Raw genomic sequence first — 18,401 nt, forward strand, 5'->3', positions numbered from 1 at the left:
GACATGCAAAGGCAGCGATAGGCTGAGGCAATCTTGCAGCCTGGAACAGCTGATTGGTGGTATTCCGGAGGCGAATCCAACCGCCAATCATGCTGAATCAGGCTGTTTGCTGTTTGCTGCAAAGACGCTAGCCAGATGAATACCGATGGATGCTGGTAGGCAGAGGCAGATTTTTTTTTTCTTGGTTTCTTCCCCAAAAACTAATGTGCGTCTTATACTCCAGAGCGTCTTACACTCCAAAAATTACGGTAAATCATAACTTTGAATAGTCACTAAATGTCCTTTTGTTAAAAGACCTGTAGTTTTGGGGGGGGAGGGATGTTGGTGAATAGGCAGCCCCTTGCCGTGGCAACCGTGTTGTGTGACCCTCCCCATCCCATATTCCAAAGCATGTGTCCAAAGGACACCAGAGGCCCTGCTTCAAACGACAGAAAAGCCAATGATCGCTTGTATTGTTTTAATAAAAAGATAATACTTTGAAAATATTTCTCCACCGATTGACAGCACAGCTTACGACCCCCCCCCCACAAAAAAAAATTCTGTTGCCGAGCAAGAGAATTGTTAAATGAATTTTGCCCCGTTTTATGACCCTTCCTTGCCACAGTGGTTAAGTGAATCACTGCAGCTGTTAAGTTAGTAACAAGGTCGTTAAGCGAATCTGGCTTCCCCTTTTGACTTTGCTTATCAGAAGGTCGCAAAAGGGGAATCAGGTGACCCTGGGACTGTCAGCTTTGGAAGCCATATTAGGCCGGAAGCTTCAATGCTGCCACCTCCTCATGTGTGGGAAAGTAGGAGAGGGGATTAAGGAGAAGGGTTGTTAGTAGATATAATAGCATTTTTCCTGTCGGTCAAGGTCAGGGCGATCCAGCATCTGGAGGAGGAGTGGTCAGGGGGCTGTATCGGGATGGAACGGACGTTGATTGGAGCATGTGACCGACTGGGTGGAAAAGGGGATGGTTTTGGGAGCTTTGACTTACTGAAGGAAAACTGGGGCTTTTCAGATTCGGGTTTTTCCAGATGTGCCAGTTTGCCTATTCTAGTAAGGAAAACTTTGGAAAGATGTTTGCTTCCGCGTCTTTACTTGGAGTTGGGGTTTTTCTGGAACGCTGAGGACAGGGACACTGCAACTGTCATAAATATGAATCAGTTGTCAAGAGTCCGAATTTTAATCATGTGACACTGCAACTGTCATAAATATGAATCAGTTGTCAAGAGTCCGAATTTTAATCATGTGACACTGCAACTGTCATAAATATGAATCAGTTGTCAAGAGTCCGAATTTTAATCATGTGACCATGTGGAAAATGCTGCAACGGTCGTTAAGTGGGAAAAGCTGTCCCAAGTCACTTTTTTTCGGTGCCGTTGTAACTTCGAACAGTCAGTAAAAGAAATGTTGTAAATCGAGGACTATCTATATCCAATGATTGCCAGGGCCAATAGTTAGACCAGGGGTGTCGAACTCAAGGCCCGCAGACCAGATCCGGCCTGTGGGGCTGCCCTGGAAACAGCGAAGGACCGGCCTGCAGTGCCTCTGCCAGCGAAAACAGAGCTCTGGAGGGCTCTGTTTTTGCTGGCAGAGGGTTGCAGGAGGACGTCGTGGCCGAAAACAGAGCTTGGGAGTCCGTTTTTGCTGGCAGAGCAATCGGGCCACCAACGGCGCCCCTTGTTGTGGCTCCGTTACCTGAGCCTGTGTCATCGGCAGGAGAGGACTCCGAGAGTGAAGGAGAGGAGTTGGCAAGGCCTCCCTCTCCAGGACTCTCCTCTCTGGCAATGCCTTCGGTGTCCGCCGAAGGGCAAGAGATAGGGCCGGGGCCAAGCACGTCCATGCAGCCACAGGTGGACAGTAATGAGGGAGATGAGTCTTGGCTGGATCCTCTGCAGCGTCGCAGAGATAAGCGCGCGCAACAGAAGAAGAGGCGTGCCAGAGATTAAGCTGAGTCACTGGACCACACCCCACAGGGTATAAAAGGGGGTGAGGTGGCAATTCAGACTCTGTGACGGACAAAACTAAGTACTATCGAGTCACATTGCATCTTTGGAAACAACATTATCTGCCTTGGATTTAATTACGGACTGGACTTGACAATTCTTGAACTGTGTGTATTTTGTTTATGAGTAAAGTTCTTGGCAAGCAGCTACTGGGTTGCTGCCAATCCTCTTATCGAAAGAATTGGTTGTCTGCCAGCTTATTTAACCCTCGGCACGAGTAAAATCAAGATGGCCACGCCCCCTTGAGGTCAAACACAACCCTGATGCAGCCCTCAATGAAATTGACTTTGAGACCCCTGATTTACACTCATCAAATGGCCAGCCAGGTGTGAGAGGTTTCTCGGCTTGAGAACAAGGTGCAACGGAGGCTGGGCAGCGGAAGCCCTTGGCTGAAACCTGAGAAACCGATAGCTAACCACAATACAAGATTGTTGGGGGCCCGTAGGCTGACTCTGTAAACCGCTTGGAGAGGGCTTCAAAGCACTGTGAAGCGACATATAAGTCTAAGTGCTATTGCTATCCCCAAAAAGCAGCACCTTTTAGCTCCTCAGTGCACAACTCTCAGAAAGGGACGAATAGTTCAAATCTTTTCCCGCTCCCCGCCCCAAACTGTGGTAGTTCCCCATATTGCTTTACTGCCAGCTGGTTTGGAAATTTCTCCAGTCGCCAGGGGAGGGGAAAAAAAATCCCCTCGCCAATGGAGAGCAGCCGAGTGGCTAATCACTCAGCTTCTCCGAAGTCTCGCAAGCCACGGCTTCCAACTGAATCTTGTCTCCACATTCGAAAACGCTGATACTTTTGCCCAAGGCGTACATTTTCTGGTGGGCCAAGCACGGCAAATGCGGCTTCAACTTCTGACCGTATTCGGGGCATTTAAAGGTCTTCTCCTTCACAGGAACGATGGGGGAGTGAATCAGTTTGGGCTTGTCCGGGATGTTACAATCTGCATGTTGATGCAGCTGTTCCGCCAGGTGGACTCTCTGATGGGAAGCCAGGTAAGTGCTCCGGCTGAAGCTGTTCCCGCACTCGCCGCATTTGTGGGGTTTCTCGCCCGTGTGGATCCTCTGGTGGGAGTTGAGGATCGCCTTCTGGCTGAAGCTCTTGCCGCACTCCACGCAGAGGTACGGCTTCTCCCCCGTGTGGATCCTCCGATGCTTGATCAGCGTGGACAAGTCGCAGAAGCTCTTGCCGCAAAAGGAGCAGCTGTAGGGCTTCTCCCCCGTGTGGATCCTTTGATGGGAGGCCAGGAGGTCGCTACGGATGAAGCTCTTCCCGCACTCCAAGCACTTGTACGGTTTCTCCCCGGTGTGGATTCTTAGATGGATCTTCAGGCTCGACTTGTAGCTGAAGAATTTCCCGCAAACGTTGCACTTGTATTTTCTCTTTTCGGTCGGCTTCTCTTCGGGGAGGGAAGCGTTATGGAATCCCGCCACTTGGGAAGTTATGTTTTTCTTACACTTATCCGTGAGGTAGTTTCTCCTTGTCCTCCTCAGCGGGCGTATTTCTTCCAGCTTTGGCGGCTCGGCTTTGTCCGAGGTGACTTTCAAAAGTCCCCTGCCATTCTTGTTCTGCCGGACGTCACCTGCGGAAATAAAAGAGAGGACTGAAGAGGGCAAAAGGGAGGAAAACATAGAATAACACAGTTGGAAGGGACCTTGGAGGTCTTCTAGTCTGACCTCCTTCTCAGGCAGGAAACCCAATACCTTTTTGCCATCACGTGCCAGGAGAGGGGGGGGGCGGGGGGGGGTCGCGCGCGCACGTGCCCACGCGCATGTGTGTGCAACCCCCTCCCCCCTCCGCTCCTGGCACATGATGGCCTGGTAGGCCCGTTTTTCTTTCTTACCTGGTTCCAAATCCTTTCGGTGTATCTGGGAACGGCGAAAACAGACTTTCCCATTCCCTTGGAGGCCCTACGGAGGCTGAAAGGGCCCATTTCCCAACTCCCGGTGGGACAGGAAGTGACATTTTTTGCTGTCCCCAGCCTCCAGAACCTCTCTAGGAGTCTGTAGGAGCCTCTCTAGGAGTCTCTGGAGGCTGGGGACAGGAAAAAACATCACTTCCTGTCCCACCGGGAGTGGGGAAATGGGCCCTTTCAGCCTCCGTAGGGCCTCCAAGGGAGTGGGAAAGGCTGTTTTCGCCATTCCCAGATACACAGAGAGGCTCTGGAGCCAGGTAAGAAAGAAAAACGGGCCTTCCCCACCTACCCACAGGCCTCCAGAGGCAGGAAACAGCCTGTTTCCCTACTTCTGGTGGGCCCAGAAGGCCCGAAAAGCAGTTGGCCGGCGCGCGCATGCGCCCCAGAGCTGAGCTGGCGTGCCCATTAATATGGCTCCGCGTGCCACCTGTGGCACGCGTGCCATAGGTTCGCCATCACGGCCCTATAACATTTAAGGCAAATGGCTGTTCAGTTTCTTCTTTAAAAGCTCCAGTGATGGAGCCTGTATAACATCTGGAAACAAATCGTTCTACAGTTAGGAAATTTCTCCCGAGTTCTAGGTTATTTCTCTCCTAGTTTCCATCCATTCAAGGAGAAAAGCAACCTAGAACTAAGGAGAAACAAATTGTCAACGTCCCAGCACTGACATATAATAAAGGGAGGAGAAGCCTGAACTTTTGCCTGCTAAATCCCTTTGAAGATTCTATCTCCTCGGAGATGGGAGAGGGGGAAGACATTCCTGTGATCTGACGAAGAAGGAATCAGGAAAGTGGCTTGGAAGATAGCCAACGAGAAGCAATGAGAATTGGGGATCAGAAAGGGAGGGATTGGGGGGCAAAGGTCAGTACTGACCGCGAAAGAGTCAGGATCAGATTGCTGTGCTCGAATAAAGAGAAAATTTCCTTAAAGATCGGCAGTTTGGAAATTCATTTATTTTGAGATAGCATCGAAACCTGACACAAATCTGTAAAGCAGGAAATATATGTATTTTTTACAAAATGTATATAAAATATAAAAATAAACTTTTTTTAAAAAAAAAAAAGATATCAGTCTGCAGGATTGCAGCCCGCAATATGTGGAGGGCGCCAACGGCTGGTGCACAGGGAGGGAAAAAATACCAATTTTTCTTTGGTTTATTCCATGGAAACCCAGGAATCTTTGTTTTTTTACTCACCGCACGAATTTCCAGCCTTCTCCTCTTCCTCCAGGAATGTTCTTGGGAGAATCCCTCCGCTGTCAGGTGAGTCCAGCTCTGCCTTGACTGAGGGAACAGCTGCTGTGGTTCCCTGCAATGGCAGATGGGATCAAAACACGAAATAGAACTTAGGAACAGGGAAGGGAAGGTAATGACAGTTTGTCCCATCACCTCAGCCTGTCCCACATACTCAGGTAAGGAAGACACACGACAGACCCCGTTAATCAAAGAATTTTGATTGGCAGGATCAAAGAAGAGAGCCTTTTATGCTGCTGCCCCTGCTTTGGGGAACACCTTTCTCTCAGAGATGAGAAAAGACCCCGGTGTTTTGGCCTTCCGCATAAGGGTCAAATCCTAGCTTTGCGGCCTTGCGTGAGGGACACAGGGGACCCGACAACCATGGAGTTGGCTAGCCCCATGAGAAACTCCACCCCCCTGAATTAACATGTATTAACCTGTAAATCTCTTGGACTGCAAGGCGATCAAACCGGTCAGTCCTAGAGGAGATCAACCCTTACTGCTCTTTAGAAGGCCAGATCCTGAAGATGAAACTCAAATATTTTGGCCACCTAATGAGAAGGAAGGACTCACTGGAGAAGAGCCTAATGCAGGGAAAGATTGAGGGCAAAAGAAGAATGGGGCGACAGAGAATGAGCTGGCTGGATGGAGTCATTGAAGCAGTCAGCTGAGGACTGCCTACAAAGGGAGAAACATGGAGTGTTTTTTCCGGTGAGGCAACCTGGTCTACCAAATATGGGACGGGGCATACTGCTTCCGCTTTCGCCTTTCAGCCCCAATCTCTCCCCTGGTATAGCTGACAAAGCGAGGAGAGCCTGTGGCCTTAGAGGTTAATACATCTACCTAATATGCAAGTAGCCCGGGTTCGAATCCCCGAAAGGGTATGGCTAGCTGATGAGAGCTAAATAGCTTGAAACAGATTTATAGTAATCTCTCTTTATTTTTTTGTCGGTAAATATAAATTCAACAGGCAGAGAGACATGCCAAACAGAATTTAGAATTAGAATAGCAGAGTTGGAAGGGACCTTGGAGGTCTTCTAGTCCAACCCCCTGCTTAGGCAGGAAACCCTGTACCGTTTCGTGGTTGTCCAATCTCTTTTAAAAAACTTCCAGTGTTGGAGCATTCACAACTTCTGGAGGCAAGTTGTTCCACTGATTAATTGTTCTAATTGTCAAGAAATTTCTCCTCAGTTCTAAGTTGCTTCTCTCCTTGATTAGTTTCCACCTGTTGCTTCTTGTCCTGCCCTGTGCTTTGGAGAATAGGTTGACTCCCTCTTTACAGATGAAATGTTTTCTCCTAGTCCCATCAGATGCTTCCTTGGGAAACTTTGGGCAGAAAAGGAGATCCTGCCATCTGCTCCTCCACTTTCCCAGTGACTGTACAGAAGGGGTCCACAACCCCACCGAGCCCTAGCCCTACTGGAACCGGGCCACGCATGCAGTGGGCGAGCATGCGCGCATGTGAAACTCCATTTGTGTGAGCGCACACCATCCACTCGCATGGAACCATCCCCTCTCCCTCCCACCCTGGTCCACCAAGACGGAAAGGTTAGGAACCAGTGTTGTCAACCAAGGGTGTCAAACTGGATTTCTTCGAGGGCTGGATCAGGATTGTACTTCTCTGCCGTGGGCTGGCGGGGTGGGATTGGGAGCGGGAAGGAGACGGGTCGGACGCCTCCTGCTGGCCAAAATGGGGTGTGGGGGGGGGCCCACGTGCAGCTCCCTCCGTGCCTCATTTTTGGCCTCCATGGCCTCCTGCAGCACTCTCCCGGCCGAAAACAGGCCCCAAGGGGCTTCCGTGCAACCCGTTTTTGGCCAGCAGATTGCTGCTGGAGGCCAGGGAGGCCAAAAACGGGCCACACAGAGGCCTCACGAGGCATCCGCACAGCCTGTTTTGGCCGGCAGAGGCACCGCGGGCCGGTCCTTTGATATTTCCAGGCTGACCCCACGGGCCAGATTTAAGCACCCCGTGGCTGGATCCAGTCCGCAGGCCTTCAGCTTGACACCCCTGTTGTAGAGCATCTAGTGTAAAAACAAGGGGCTTTACCTGTTGTTCCCATCTCAAAGACTCTCTTTGCATCCAGAGGAAATCCTCGGCCAGGGCCACCGCCTGGGCGCAGCACACAGGGCCTCTCTCCCGCACCCAGCACTGGATCTCGGGAGGCAGGACGGTCAGGAACTGTTCCAGGATCAGCAGCTCCAGGATCTGCTCCTTGGAGTGTCTCTCCACCTTCAGCCACTGACGGCACAGCGCCTGGAGCCGGTTGTAAACCCCGCGTGGCCCCTCGGCCTCCTGGTAACGGAAACGCCGGAAGTGCTGGCGTTGTTTCTCCCGGCTCAGGGCATCCCGGTGCAAGATGGCTGCTTTCACCTTCCCGTAATCCTGCCGGTCTCGAGCCTCCAGGTTACTGAAAGCTTGTTCGGCTTCTCCGCGGAGGGCAGGCAAAAGCCGGGCTGCCCACTCTTTCCGGGGCCACCGACAGGCCTCAGCCACTTGTTCGAAGGAGGCCAGGAAACCCTTGGGGTCGTCCCAGGGGGTGGGCTCCTCTGGACCCTGGCTGCCCCCCCAGCCAGAGTGCAGAGAGCCTGCGGTTACGATCAGGTCTTGCCAGTGTTGGGGTAACTCCGCGTCCGTCTGCAGCATCTCCCCTCCGAGTTTCTTGGGAAAAAATTCCCACACGCGTTTCGCCTGGACCTCACTCAAGGCGCTCAGTGTGGCCATCGCCTTCTCCCTTCTCCCTCTTCTCCTAAATGCAGAAAGGGGAAGCCTGCAAATACGTCCGATCAATCCGTGGAATTGTCCGAGAAAACGTTTATTTCCCGAACTGGCTCGCTCGGTCGGTCAGAGGAGTAACTGTTTTTCCAAAAGGTTGACGTTTCTTCCTACGGGAACAGAGAAGATGGGAGAAATGGGGAAAAGACAATCCAACAATTAGCTTGCTAATCATTTCATCATCAGAGTTAAGATAACAATAACAGTTGGAAGGGACCTTGGAGGTTATCTAGTCCAACCCCCTGCTCACGCAGGAGACCTGTATTAGGGATTCAAACTGACCTTTCTGATTGACAAGCTCAGTGTCTTAGCCACTGAGCCACCTAGTCAGGCTTTGAGCCACCTATTCAGGCTTAAGTTGGAAGGGACCATGGAGCAGTGGTGTTCTGTCCCAAAGAACGCAACACGCACAAAATCCATACAAACCTTAGATTATTAAATTAAATCAGTCTTTTTCAAACAAAGGCTGTTAATTAACTTTCTTAACAGCCTACAAGAATCCAAAGAATAAATAATCGTAATCTTACTAGGGTTGGCAGAAAGCCCAGAAGCAATTTGCAGAGAACTAAGATCAAGACGCAAAGAAGATTGAAACGAAGTTGTTCCCCTGCAAATTGCTTCAGTTGTCGTCCTACCTTAAATAGGCTAAGGGAGTGGCCAATTAGCCCCAAGCCTTACTCTCGAGGAGACCTCCTCCTGAGGAACCACTCCTGCCTTTTGGCAGCTCTGCGCGCCCGTGCATCGAGAAGAGGCTCCTCCTCTTTTTCCTCTTCATTTATGGGAGCTTCTGGAGGTTCTGAAGGCCGTGGCTGAATCCCCGCCTCTGCCACCACATGTTCTCCAGCCTCCTCATTGTCTGACTCGAGTGCCAGCTGCACAGGCTGCTGGCGCAGCACCACACCAGCCTCCTCGCTGTCAGAATCAGCTACAATCCGCACAGGCCACTGACGGGCCACAACAAGTGGTGGGTTGCCCCCAGTTTGCATTGGTTCTATAGAACCAATAGTAAAACTGGCGGGAGTCTCCGCCCACCGACCCCGACATCATCAAAATGCTTCTGCGCATGCAGAGAAGAGCGCGACCCCCTCCACAAGCAAAGTGAGCACACATGCGCGGCCCCATTGAGAACCGGTAGTAAAGGTAAGTAGAACCTACCCCTGCCATGGAGGTCTTCTAATCTGACCCCCTGCTCGAGGAGGAGTCCCTATATTTTATATATTTCTGAGCGCCCAAGCAGATTGGTTCCCCTGTCCAAAAGCAAACAAATCCTCGCATATAAAAAGCTAATCTGTCAAGGGTCGGGGGGAATGTATCCTTAGAGATGAGAATATGGGAACAGTGAGCAAGCAGGATGGCTAGGGATTTTTGAGAGTCCACGTATCTTAAATTTCCCAAGGTTGAAAAAGTCTGTTAGGAAGTAAGAAGCATTCAGGAGACGCAGCCTCTTGGGTCCTTCAACTGGGGAAGCTGCCTGGGGAACTCAGGACTAACCTCTTTCTCTTTCTTTCTCTCTCTTTCTTTCCTTCTTTTTCTCCCTTTCTCTCTCATGCTCAACTAACTTTCAAGGTTTGGGTGTGTGTGGGGGGGAAGGGGAATGGAAGGAGGAAGTGCTAAAACTGCCCTCCTTAACTACTGTTCAAAAAGCAATACAGGTAGTCCTCGACTTACGACCACAATTGAGCCCCAAATGCCTGTTGTTAAGCGAGGCATTTGTTAAAACGCGCTTGGCCCCATTTCACGACTTTTCCTGCCGCCGTTGTTAAGGGAATCACGGCCGTTCTTAAGTTGGTAAACCAAGCTGTTCGGTGAGTCTGGTTTCCCCCACCGACTTTGCTCAGCCAACATTGATCACATGACCCCGGGGACACTGCAAACCATCATCCGTTGCCCAGCATTGGAATTTTGATCACATGACCCTGGGGAATGCCGCAGGGATCGTCGTCACCGTGAACAGCAGTCGTAAGTCACTTTTTCCTGACTAGGTGGCTCAGTGGCTACTAAGATGCTCAGCTTGTCAATCAGAACGATCAGCAGTTCGGCAGTTCGACTCCAGGGGTGAAATCCAGCAGGTTCTAACAGGTTCTGGAGAACCGGTAGTGGAAAGTTTGAGTAGTTCGGAGAACCAGCAAATACCACCTCTGGCTGGCTGGCCCCAGAGTGGGGTGGGAATGGAGATTTGGCAATATCCTTCCCCCAGGAGTGGGGTGGGAATGGAGATTTTGCAGTATCCTTCCCCTGGAGTGCGGGGTGGGAATGGAGATTTGGCAATATCCTTCCCCCAGGAGTGGGGAGGGAATGGAGATTTTGCAGTATCTTTCCCCTGGAGTGGGGGGTGGGAATGGAGATTTGGCAATATCCTTCCCCCAGGAGTGGGGCGGGAATGGGGATTTTGCAGTATCTTTCCCCTGGAGTGGGGGGTGGGAATGGAGATTTGGCAATATCCTTCCCCCAGGAGTGGGGAGGGAATGGAGATTTGGCAGTATCCTTCCCCTGAAGTGGGGGGGTGGGAATGGAGATTTGGCAGTATCCTTCCCCTGAAGTGGGGGGGTGGGAATGGAGATTTGGCAATATCCTTCCCCCAGGAGGGGTGGGAATGGAGATTTGGCAATATCCTTCCCCCAGGAGGGGTGGGAATGGAGATTTGGCAATATCCTTCCCCTGTCACGCCCACCGAACTGGTAGGGAAAAATTTTGGATTTCACCGCCGTTCGAATCCCTAGTAACAGGTCTCCTGCGTGAGCAGGGAGGTTGGACTAGATGACCTCCAGGGTCCCTTCCAACTCTGCTACTATTAACTTCGGTCACTAAACGAACTGTTTTAAGTTGAGGATCACCTCAATTTGGGGGGGGGGGTGCGGGGGTTTGCAACTCTTCTGCAAACCTTTGTCAACAGCAGATCCAGACGCCACTTCCTTACCCCAAAAAGACTTAACAGTCCCCCCCCCCCCAAAAAAAACATCCCAGACCAAACTCCCTAATGGAGAAGCAAGGAGAGGGTTGCGTTGCCCACCAGACCGGCCCTTCCGACGTGCACACGGGATGGAGGGCGACCCAACCCGGGTTAGGTTGAGCCGTCGTGGGAACTCACCCCCACTGGGAAAGCGGCAGCTTGGAAAGAGCCGCCAAACACCCTCCTGCTGACCCCCCCCCCCCCCCCAGCTCTGGGGTGCAGCCTCACCCATCATCCCCGGCCAAGTCGGCTGGGGAAGAGAGTTGCTGGAGTCCTGCCCCCTCTGCTACTTTCCTACCGCTTGGTCCTCCCGCTTAAAAGACTCGCCTTCGCCTCCGCCCGGCTCGGAAATAGAGGCGGCTCGCCCAGCGACCTCCGAGGGGGGGGAGCGGCGCTTCCCGGACCCCGAAACTGCAGCCGCTCCCGGGGGAGGAGAGGAAGGAGGGGCTAGAGCGTCTCCCCCCCACCTCTACTCTTCCAGGGAGGAAAAGGGAGCCGGAAAAGGCGGGGAAAAGTTTCTAGTGGCCTCTCTAGGAAGCTCGTCTCTTTCTCCCACCCGCGAATGTCTGGGAGCTGAGTTGCCGGGAGTTTTGATGGCAGTTTTCCCACAGGGGGATTGTGGGGGCAATAAGCTGATTTTGTATAAAATGGAACATCACTTGTGGGGCGGGGGGGGGGAGGGAGCAAAAGCCCTACTAAGCAGATCTATACAAAAAGTATGAAGGCTATTGCTTTTTTAGTTTTTTTAGCTTTTAATCTGTCAATGGGTTTTAATTCGAATTGTTTTAAATTTGGGCCAAAGTATGTAATTCTTTTAACAATTTTAAATTTTGTATTGGCGTGTGTTTTAGTTTTGGCTGTGCACCGCCCTGAGTCCACTAGGAGAAGGGCGGTATACAAATTGAATAAAATAAAATAAATAAATAAATAAATAAAAGCATTGTAAACCGCCCTGAGTCTCCGGAGAAGGGCGGCATATAAATCCAACCAATAAATCTTTTATCGGATTTGTATACCGCCCTACACCCGAAGGACTCAGGGTGGTGAACAGCCACAGAAAATAAAACACATAAATACAAAATTTAATGAGCCTTGATAGTACAGGGGTTTAGTGAACCCTGTTATTAACACAGCTGCCTGCAATTTCTGCTGGTTCGAATCTCTCCAAGGCTCAAGGTTGACTCAGCCTTCCATCCTTTCTAAGGTAGGTGAAATGAGGACCCAGTTTGTGGGGGAAATAAGCTGACTTTGTATAAAATATACAAAAGAATGAAGGCTATTGCTTAACGCATTGTAAGCCGCCCTGAGTCTCCGGAGAAGGGCGGCATATAAATCAAATTAAAAAAAAAAAAACAGAATAAAACTGAATTAAAACAAAGACAAATTAAAAAACACCCAATAATTTTAAAAACAAATTAAAATTTACATTTTAAAGGGGAAAAGATTTAGGCCAGGCTGGCTTGATGGAATAAAAACAAACAAACAAACAGGACAGCAGCCTTCCAATATCTGAGAAGCTGTCACAAAGAAAAGGGGTGGGGGGTGGGGGCAACCTATTTTCCAAAGCACCTGAAGGCTGAACAAGGAGCAAAGGCTGGAAACTAATCGAGGAGAGATGCAGCCTAGAACTAAGGAGAAATTTCCTAACATTTAGAACTATTAATCAGTGGAACTGTTTGCCACCAGAAGTTGTGATTCCTCCATCAGTGGAGGCTTTTAAGAAGAGACCAGGCAGTCATTTGTCTGGATAGGTTTAAGGTCTCTTGCTTCGGCAGAGGGTTGAGCTAGATGACCTCCAAGCAGGGTGGATAAAAATCAATGATTTTTAAAAAAAATTTTTTTAAAAAACCCAGATTTTTTTGACTTAAGTCGGATTTTTTTTTATTTAAATCGCATTTTTTGATTTTTATCAAATTTATTTTAATAAAAAACTTTTGGGGTAAAAATCTATCGTAAGATAGTTTTCTATTTAAGATACATAAATAATTTAGTTTATTCAGCATGAAATGGAGCTTAGTTATGTAGGATGAGGCTGTATATTCTGCAACACTGGGACTATCGGTGAGTCAACAGTGGGTCAAAGGAGTAGCAGAGATGACAGTTGGTCTTTAAAAATTATGATTTAAATCGAGTTGATTTAAATCAAGCCTTTTTACTAGTGATTTAAATCATGATTTAAATTGTGATTTAAATCAACTCGATTTAAATCAAATCCACCCTGCCTCCAAGCTCCCTTCCAACTCTGTTATTCTGTCTGCTTTCTGACCCGTGGCTTGGAAAGTAACCCAGTTACCCCACAGTCAGCAAACCACGATGAAACCAAAGCTTATGGGACGGTATTTCCTGATGCCCAGAAGTGCACAAAAGGGGGAAATTGTCCCCGGTCCCGCGTCCAAGTCCCCCAAAACTTCGGGGCAAGGAGGGAGCGAGGATCCCCTCTTCACAATCGGCGGAGGGGGGGGGGCAGAGAGAGGAAAAGAAGGACTCCGCTGGGAAAGAGACGGCTCGCCCAGCGCTTCGAAACTGCAGCCGATCACAGGGGAGGAGAGGAAAAAGGAGATAGAGCGTCTCCCCCACTCTCCCAAGGCGGAAGCGGGGCCGGAAAAGGCGGGGAGAAGCCTCCGCGGGGCCTCTCTAGGAATGTCCTGTCGTTCTTCCTCCCTCTCTGTGGTTTCCCCACTTGCGGCGTTTTGGGCGAATTCTTGGCTGTCCGGCAAGGCTGCTCCTCGGCCCCGCTCCGGGCAGGTGGGGCTCCCGCTCTCCCTGGGGCTGCCCGGAGGAAGGTCGCCCCGCTGAGTGCCCGCTGAGCCAGGGGTGCCAGGAGGGTCCCGGGTGGATGCGGGGCTGGACGGGGAGCCTCTGGGCAAAGGGGGGGAGGAAGCCCCGCCCCACGGAGGGCAAAGGGCGGGGCTTCTCTTTCCAGGGTCTCAGGGGGGATTATGGGGTCCATGCAGGAAATAGCCGCCGCCTCCCTTCAATCGGGGGTGGAGGGTTTTCTTTATTGGGGGGAAAAGGGTTAAATGGCTTGAATTGAGCTCATTTTCTCCCAAGGGAGAAAAGATCCACTTTCTTTCCCTGTCACCGAAATGGAGAAGAATTGATGTTCTTTGCTTTTATCTTAGTATTTTAATTGTTTACTTTTGTTTCTACAAAGCTGAGTAGAATCTGAAAAAGAAACCATCATTTTCCCAGTTTTGCTCTGAAGGAGGCTGTGAAGTGTCAGCCCCTGGTTGGTGGGTTTTGTCCATCAGAATAGGGCAGGAAGGGACCTTGGAGGTCTTCTAGTCCAGCCCTCTGCTCAAGCAGGAGACCCTCTGCCATTTCCTTTCTTTGCCTAAAAGCCTCCAGTGTTGGAGCAGCCACAACTTCTGCAAACCAGTTGCTGCACTCATTAACTGTCCTCTCTGTGAGGAAGTTTCTCCTGAATTCCAGGTTGCTTCTCGCCTTGATTAGTTTCCTTCCATTGTTTCTTGTCCTGCCTTCTGGTGCTTTGGAGAATAGGTTGACCTCCTCTTCTTTGTGGCAGCCCCTCAAATCCTGGAATAGCAATCATGCCACCCCCAATCCTTCTTTTGTCCAGAGACTAACCATTCTTGTCAAGGAAGAAAATAAGATTGGTTTGGCATGATCTGTTTTTAACAAACCCATGAACGGTTTTTAATTATAACTTTGTTTCTAGATGAATGCAGATCTGTGTTTTTATTATCTTTTCCAGGATCTTCCCAGGTATTGATGTTGGGCTGATTGGTTTGTAGTTTCCCGGATCTCTTGTGGGTTTTTTTCCCTTCCTTTCTTAAAAATGGGAACCACATCCGCTCTTTTCAGATTCATTGTTGTGTCATTGGTCTCCATGTGCAGGAGAAGAAAGGGGTAGTACTCCATGGCTTTGATTATTTCTGTTGCATCTTTAATTTTTGCTTCAGGGAGATAACATTCCTGCCTAGATTGACTATCTGCTCTGCAGACTATAGTTTCTCTTCCCCTAAGAATTGAATTGCCTGTCACTGAAACTCACTTTCTTTCCCTAGAAAATTCTGGGATGTTTTCATCCTGTTGCAGAAATGCTGCGTTTGGCCTCTTTTTTAGAAACTATTGAAGACTGCTCTTTTGTGGGTGACTGCATATTCCCTTCTAGGGGGAGAACATGACAGCAATTGTTCAGTTCCAGAGGGGCTTCATTGGAGTGGAGTAGGATACACAGAAGGGGGTTTGCTCTCGGTTGTTGTTTTCTTCTAAAAGTGACAGGCTTCCATCAGTCTTCCTCTTTTAGGTTCATATATAGGGTCAATTTTTAATGGAAGCTATTTATTTTTGTCAAGCATATATTAGATAACATATAACATATAACATATTCAAACATGATTTGAATACATGATATGAATATGAATAAAAGGGAACATTAGGACAGGGACAGCACACTGGTGCACTTATGTGCGCCCTTTACAGACCTCTTAGGAATGGGGTGAGGTCAACAGTAGACAGTCTAAGGTTAAAGTTTTGGGGGTTTGGGGAAGAAACCACACAGTCAGGTAGTGCATTCCAGGCGTTGACCACTCTGTTGCTGAAGTCATATTTTCTGCAATCGAGTTTGGAGCGGTTTACCTTAAGTTTGTATCTATTGTGTGCTCGTGTATGGTTGTGATTGAAGCTGAAGTAGTCATTGACAGGTAGGACATTGTAGCAGATAGTTTTATATACCATGCTTAGGTCTAATCGAAGGCAGCGTAATTCTAAATTGTCTAAGCCCAAAATTTCCAGCCTGGTGGCATAAGGTATTATACTGGGAGCAGAGGAGTGGAGGACTCTTCTCGTGAAATATCTCTGGACTCTCTCAATTGTATTAATGTCCGATATGCAGTGTGGGTTCCAGACAGATGAGCTGTATTTGAGAATTGGTCTAGCAAATGTTTTGTATGCTCTAGTTAGTAGTTCAATATTACCAAAGAAGAAGCTACGCAAGATTAGATTAATAATTCTTAATGCCTTTTTGGCAATGTTATTACTGTGGGCTCTGGCACTTAGATCTTTATAAATGAGTACTCCAAGGTCCTTGACAGAGTGAAGGTCATGTCCATCTAGCTTGTATTTGGTGTTTTGATTCTTTTTGCCAATGTGTAAGACAGAGCATTTGTTAGATGAGATTTGAAGTTGCCACTTGTTTGAGCCATCTGACACATAGTCAAAGTCTTTTTGAAGGGTAACAGCATTGTAGGTGGTTTTGAATAGTTTTACATCATCAGCGAAGCGAACGCAGTTGCTTTTAATATGATCGCAAAGGTCATTTATGTAAAGTATAAAGAGTGTTGGTCCTAAAATGCTGCCTTGGGGAACAGCACTTTTTAACAGGTACAGGATTTGATAGAGTGCTTCCTATTTTGACCACTTGTTGCCTGTTTGACAGGAAAGCAACTATCCATTTATGCAGGATTCCAGAAATGCCAGAAGATGTTAGTTTTAGAAGTAGCTTGTCGTGTACCACTGAATCAAAGGCTTTGCAGAAGTCTATGTAAATTGCATCTATTGCTTTGCCCTGATCGAGATGTGTAATCCATATGTTTTTGCAATGTGGTAGTTGCAGATTACAGGATAATTTTTTTCTGAAACCAAATTGTTTGTTGGAGAGTAAGTTGTTTGTCTCTTCGTGGAGGGTGATGGATTAGTTAATGATTGATTCCATGACTTTGCAGGTGACGCAGCATAAAGAGATTGGTCTGTAATTTTCAACTAGGCTGGGGTCTTCCTTTTTGAAGATAGGGATGACCGTGGCTAGTGCCCAATGGTTGGGCAAAGAGCTGGTCATTAAAGAGCTTCTGCTATTGCAGTGGAAAGCTTTTTTAAGAAGTAGGCACATAGTCCGTCAGGTCCAATAGTTAGGGATGGTTTTAGACTACGTAGTGCCTTTTCAACATTGTCTTCTGTAAAATCGATATGTATTAGATCATTGCAATCCTTGTAATTCTTTGTGGTGTACGAAATATTGGGTTAGGGGTTTTTTTGGACTCATTCTTGCAAATGACTCTACAAAATCATTGGGCCACCGAGCTGTCATTGTACTTGTACTCAGGGCCATCTCTGGAAATTTTGATGATGTCTTCAGGGGAGATGTTTGGAGTATGGGAGTTGCTTATAATGTTGCGAACCTTAGTGATATTGTCAGGTTTGTTGGTGTCTTCCAGGCCAAATAAAATAGCGTTTGGACGTTTCTGTTCGTTTTCAATGGTGTCTTTGATGCATAAGGAGATATTATTTGTTGGGTTGGTTGTTATTTGAGGTTGTGGTTGTGGTAGTGGTTGTTGGATTGAGATAAAATTTTGAGCTGTTAGGTATTTACTTATCTCTGCTGAATTTTTTTTTTCAAGACATGTTAGACATGCTTATAAACTTGCTTCAAAATGTGCTACTAAGCTTTCTTCTATGGAGATAATGGATGTTTCAATGGTTTTGACTTTATCAGACAGGAGACTTAGATTGTCCAGCTTAGGTAAACATGATGGACAGAGACATGGACATGTAGCTGGTGCTTGTAGGAGATTTGCTATGTGTTTGGTTAATTTTAAGCAGGAGAGGTGGGCGTAATTGTCACATAGGTGGCATTTAATGATATCCTTGTTGTTATTGATAGTTACAGAACATTGAAAGCAAGTGCAGGAGTCGTTAGGGTGCTCATTGGTAGAGATATCTTTCTTTTGTGGGTGTTTGGTAGTAGATTGTTTGGAGTTTTTGCCTGGCGTGGTAGATTTGTGGAGTACTACTTATTTGTTGGTATTCAGTGTAGAATTCATATTTGCTGGTATGTATTAATTAATTTCTTATTAGATGGTAAATCTATGCCACACTAATCAATAACATGCTAATCAATATTCTATGGCATACTAATCAATAACACTAATTATTCAATATGATAGACAACGAATTAATTAAATTAGACAATGAATCAATTAGGATAAACCATTAATCTATTTGGCAATTAATCAACTACTAGGTAATTAATCAACTAGTAGTCAATTAACAAGACATTAAATGGTACTGAAATCAATCTATCGATAATCAATTGATTATCCATTAACCAACACTGAAGCAGGCTCAGAATAGGTCTATTCTCCAGGCGTGCTCTGATTTGTTCTATTATCCGATGAGGGAAACATGCAGAAACAGGAAACAGCGATCCACTGATGCTCCACCGATCTTTGCTGGGGAATCTTTCCTGGGGAATTTTCGCCTGGGGGGGGGGGCTCCAAGGGGCTGGGTTTGCTATCCGCTTAGGGATCGATGTTCTATTAATCTCTGCCTGGTAGATTGGGGATCCGCTCCAACGCTCTCCACCTGGTAGCTTGGGGATCCACTCCCAACGCTTTCTGTCTGGGTGGGGATCCGCTCTGGATACTGGCCTTGCTCTCTGCTCGATTCTCTGCTGGCCTAGCTCTCTGCCCTCTGCCCAGAACCACCAATTCATAGATTCCCCCTATAATATAATATATATAATAGTGAATCCCTACTCACAGTCACTCATGCCTTAGTCACTTCCCGTCTTGACTATTGC

At 48.1% G+C, this 18,401-nt stretch overlaps 2 protein-coding genes across 2 annotated transcripts in view; one reads left to right on the forward strand and one right to left on the reverse strand.

Moving 5' to 3' along the window:
* Positions 1-18,401, forward strand: part of LOC139311826 (zinc finger protein 721-like) — a 144,370-nt gene that overhangs the window by 122,747 nt on the left and 3,222 nt on the right. The window lies entirely within an intron of this gene.
* On the reverse strand, positions 1,600-11,287 carry LOC139311866 (zinc finger and SCAN domain-containing protein 31-like). Its single transcript, XM_070936391.1, has 4 exons — positions 11,160-11,287; positions 7,186-8,021; positions 5,100-5,211; positions 1,600-3,571 (listed from the first exon to the last, which is right to left on the reverse strand). Exons 2-4 carry the CDS (start codon positions 7,858-7,860, stop codon positions 2,706-2,708), a joined length of 1,653 nt encoding a protein of 550 aa, XP_070792492.1. The 5' UTR covers positions 7,861-8,021; positions 11,160-11,287; the 3' UTR covers positions 1,600-2,705.

The sequence above is a fragment of the Pituophis catenifer genome, unplaced genomic scaffold (assembly GCF_029215685.1).
Source record: "Pituophis catenifer annectens isolate HBS135680 unplaced genomic scaffold, rPitCat1.0.hap2 SCAF_2, whole genome shotgun sequence".
NCBI classification, from domain to species: domain Eukaryota; kingdom Metazoa; phylum Chordata; class Lepidosauria; order Squamata; family Colubridae; genus Pituophis; species Pituophis catenifer.

Excerpts from the sequence above, each read along its gene's own strand:
- LOC139311866 (XM_070936391.1), bottom strand. The coding sequence starts at position 7,860 with ATGGCCACACTGAGCGCCTTGAGTGAGGTCCAGGCGAAACGCGTGTGG. Across the intron at positions 5,212-7,185 it reads CTTTGAGATGGGAACAACAG|GGAACCACAGCAGCTGTTCC; the intron begins GTAAAGCCCCTT and ends CTGCCATTGCAG. Across the intron at positions 3,572-5,099 it reads GAAGGCTGGAAATTCGTGCG|GTGACGTCCGGCAGAACAAG; the intron begins GTGAGTAAAAAA and ends TTATTTCCGCAG.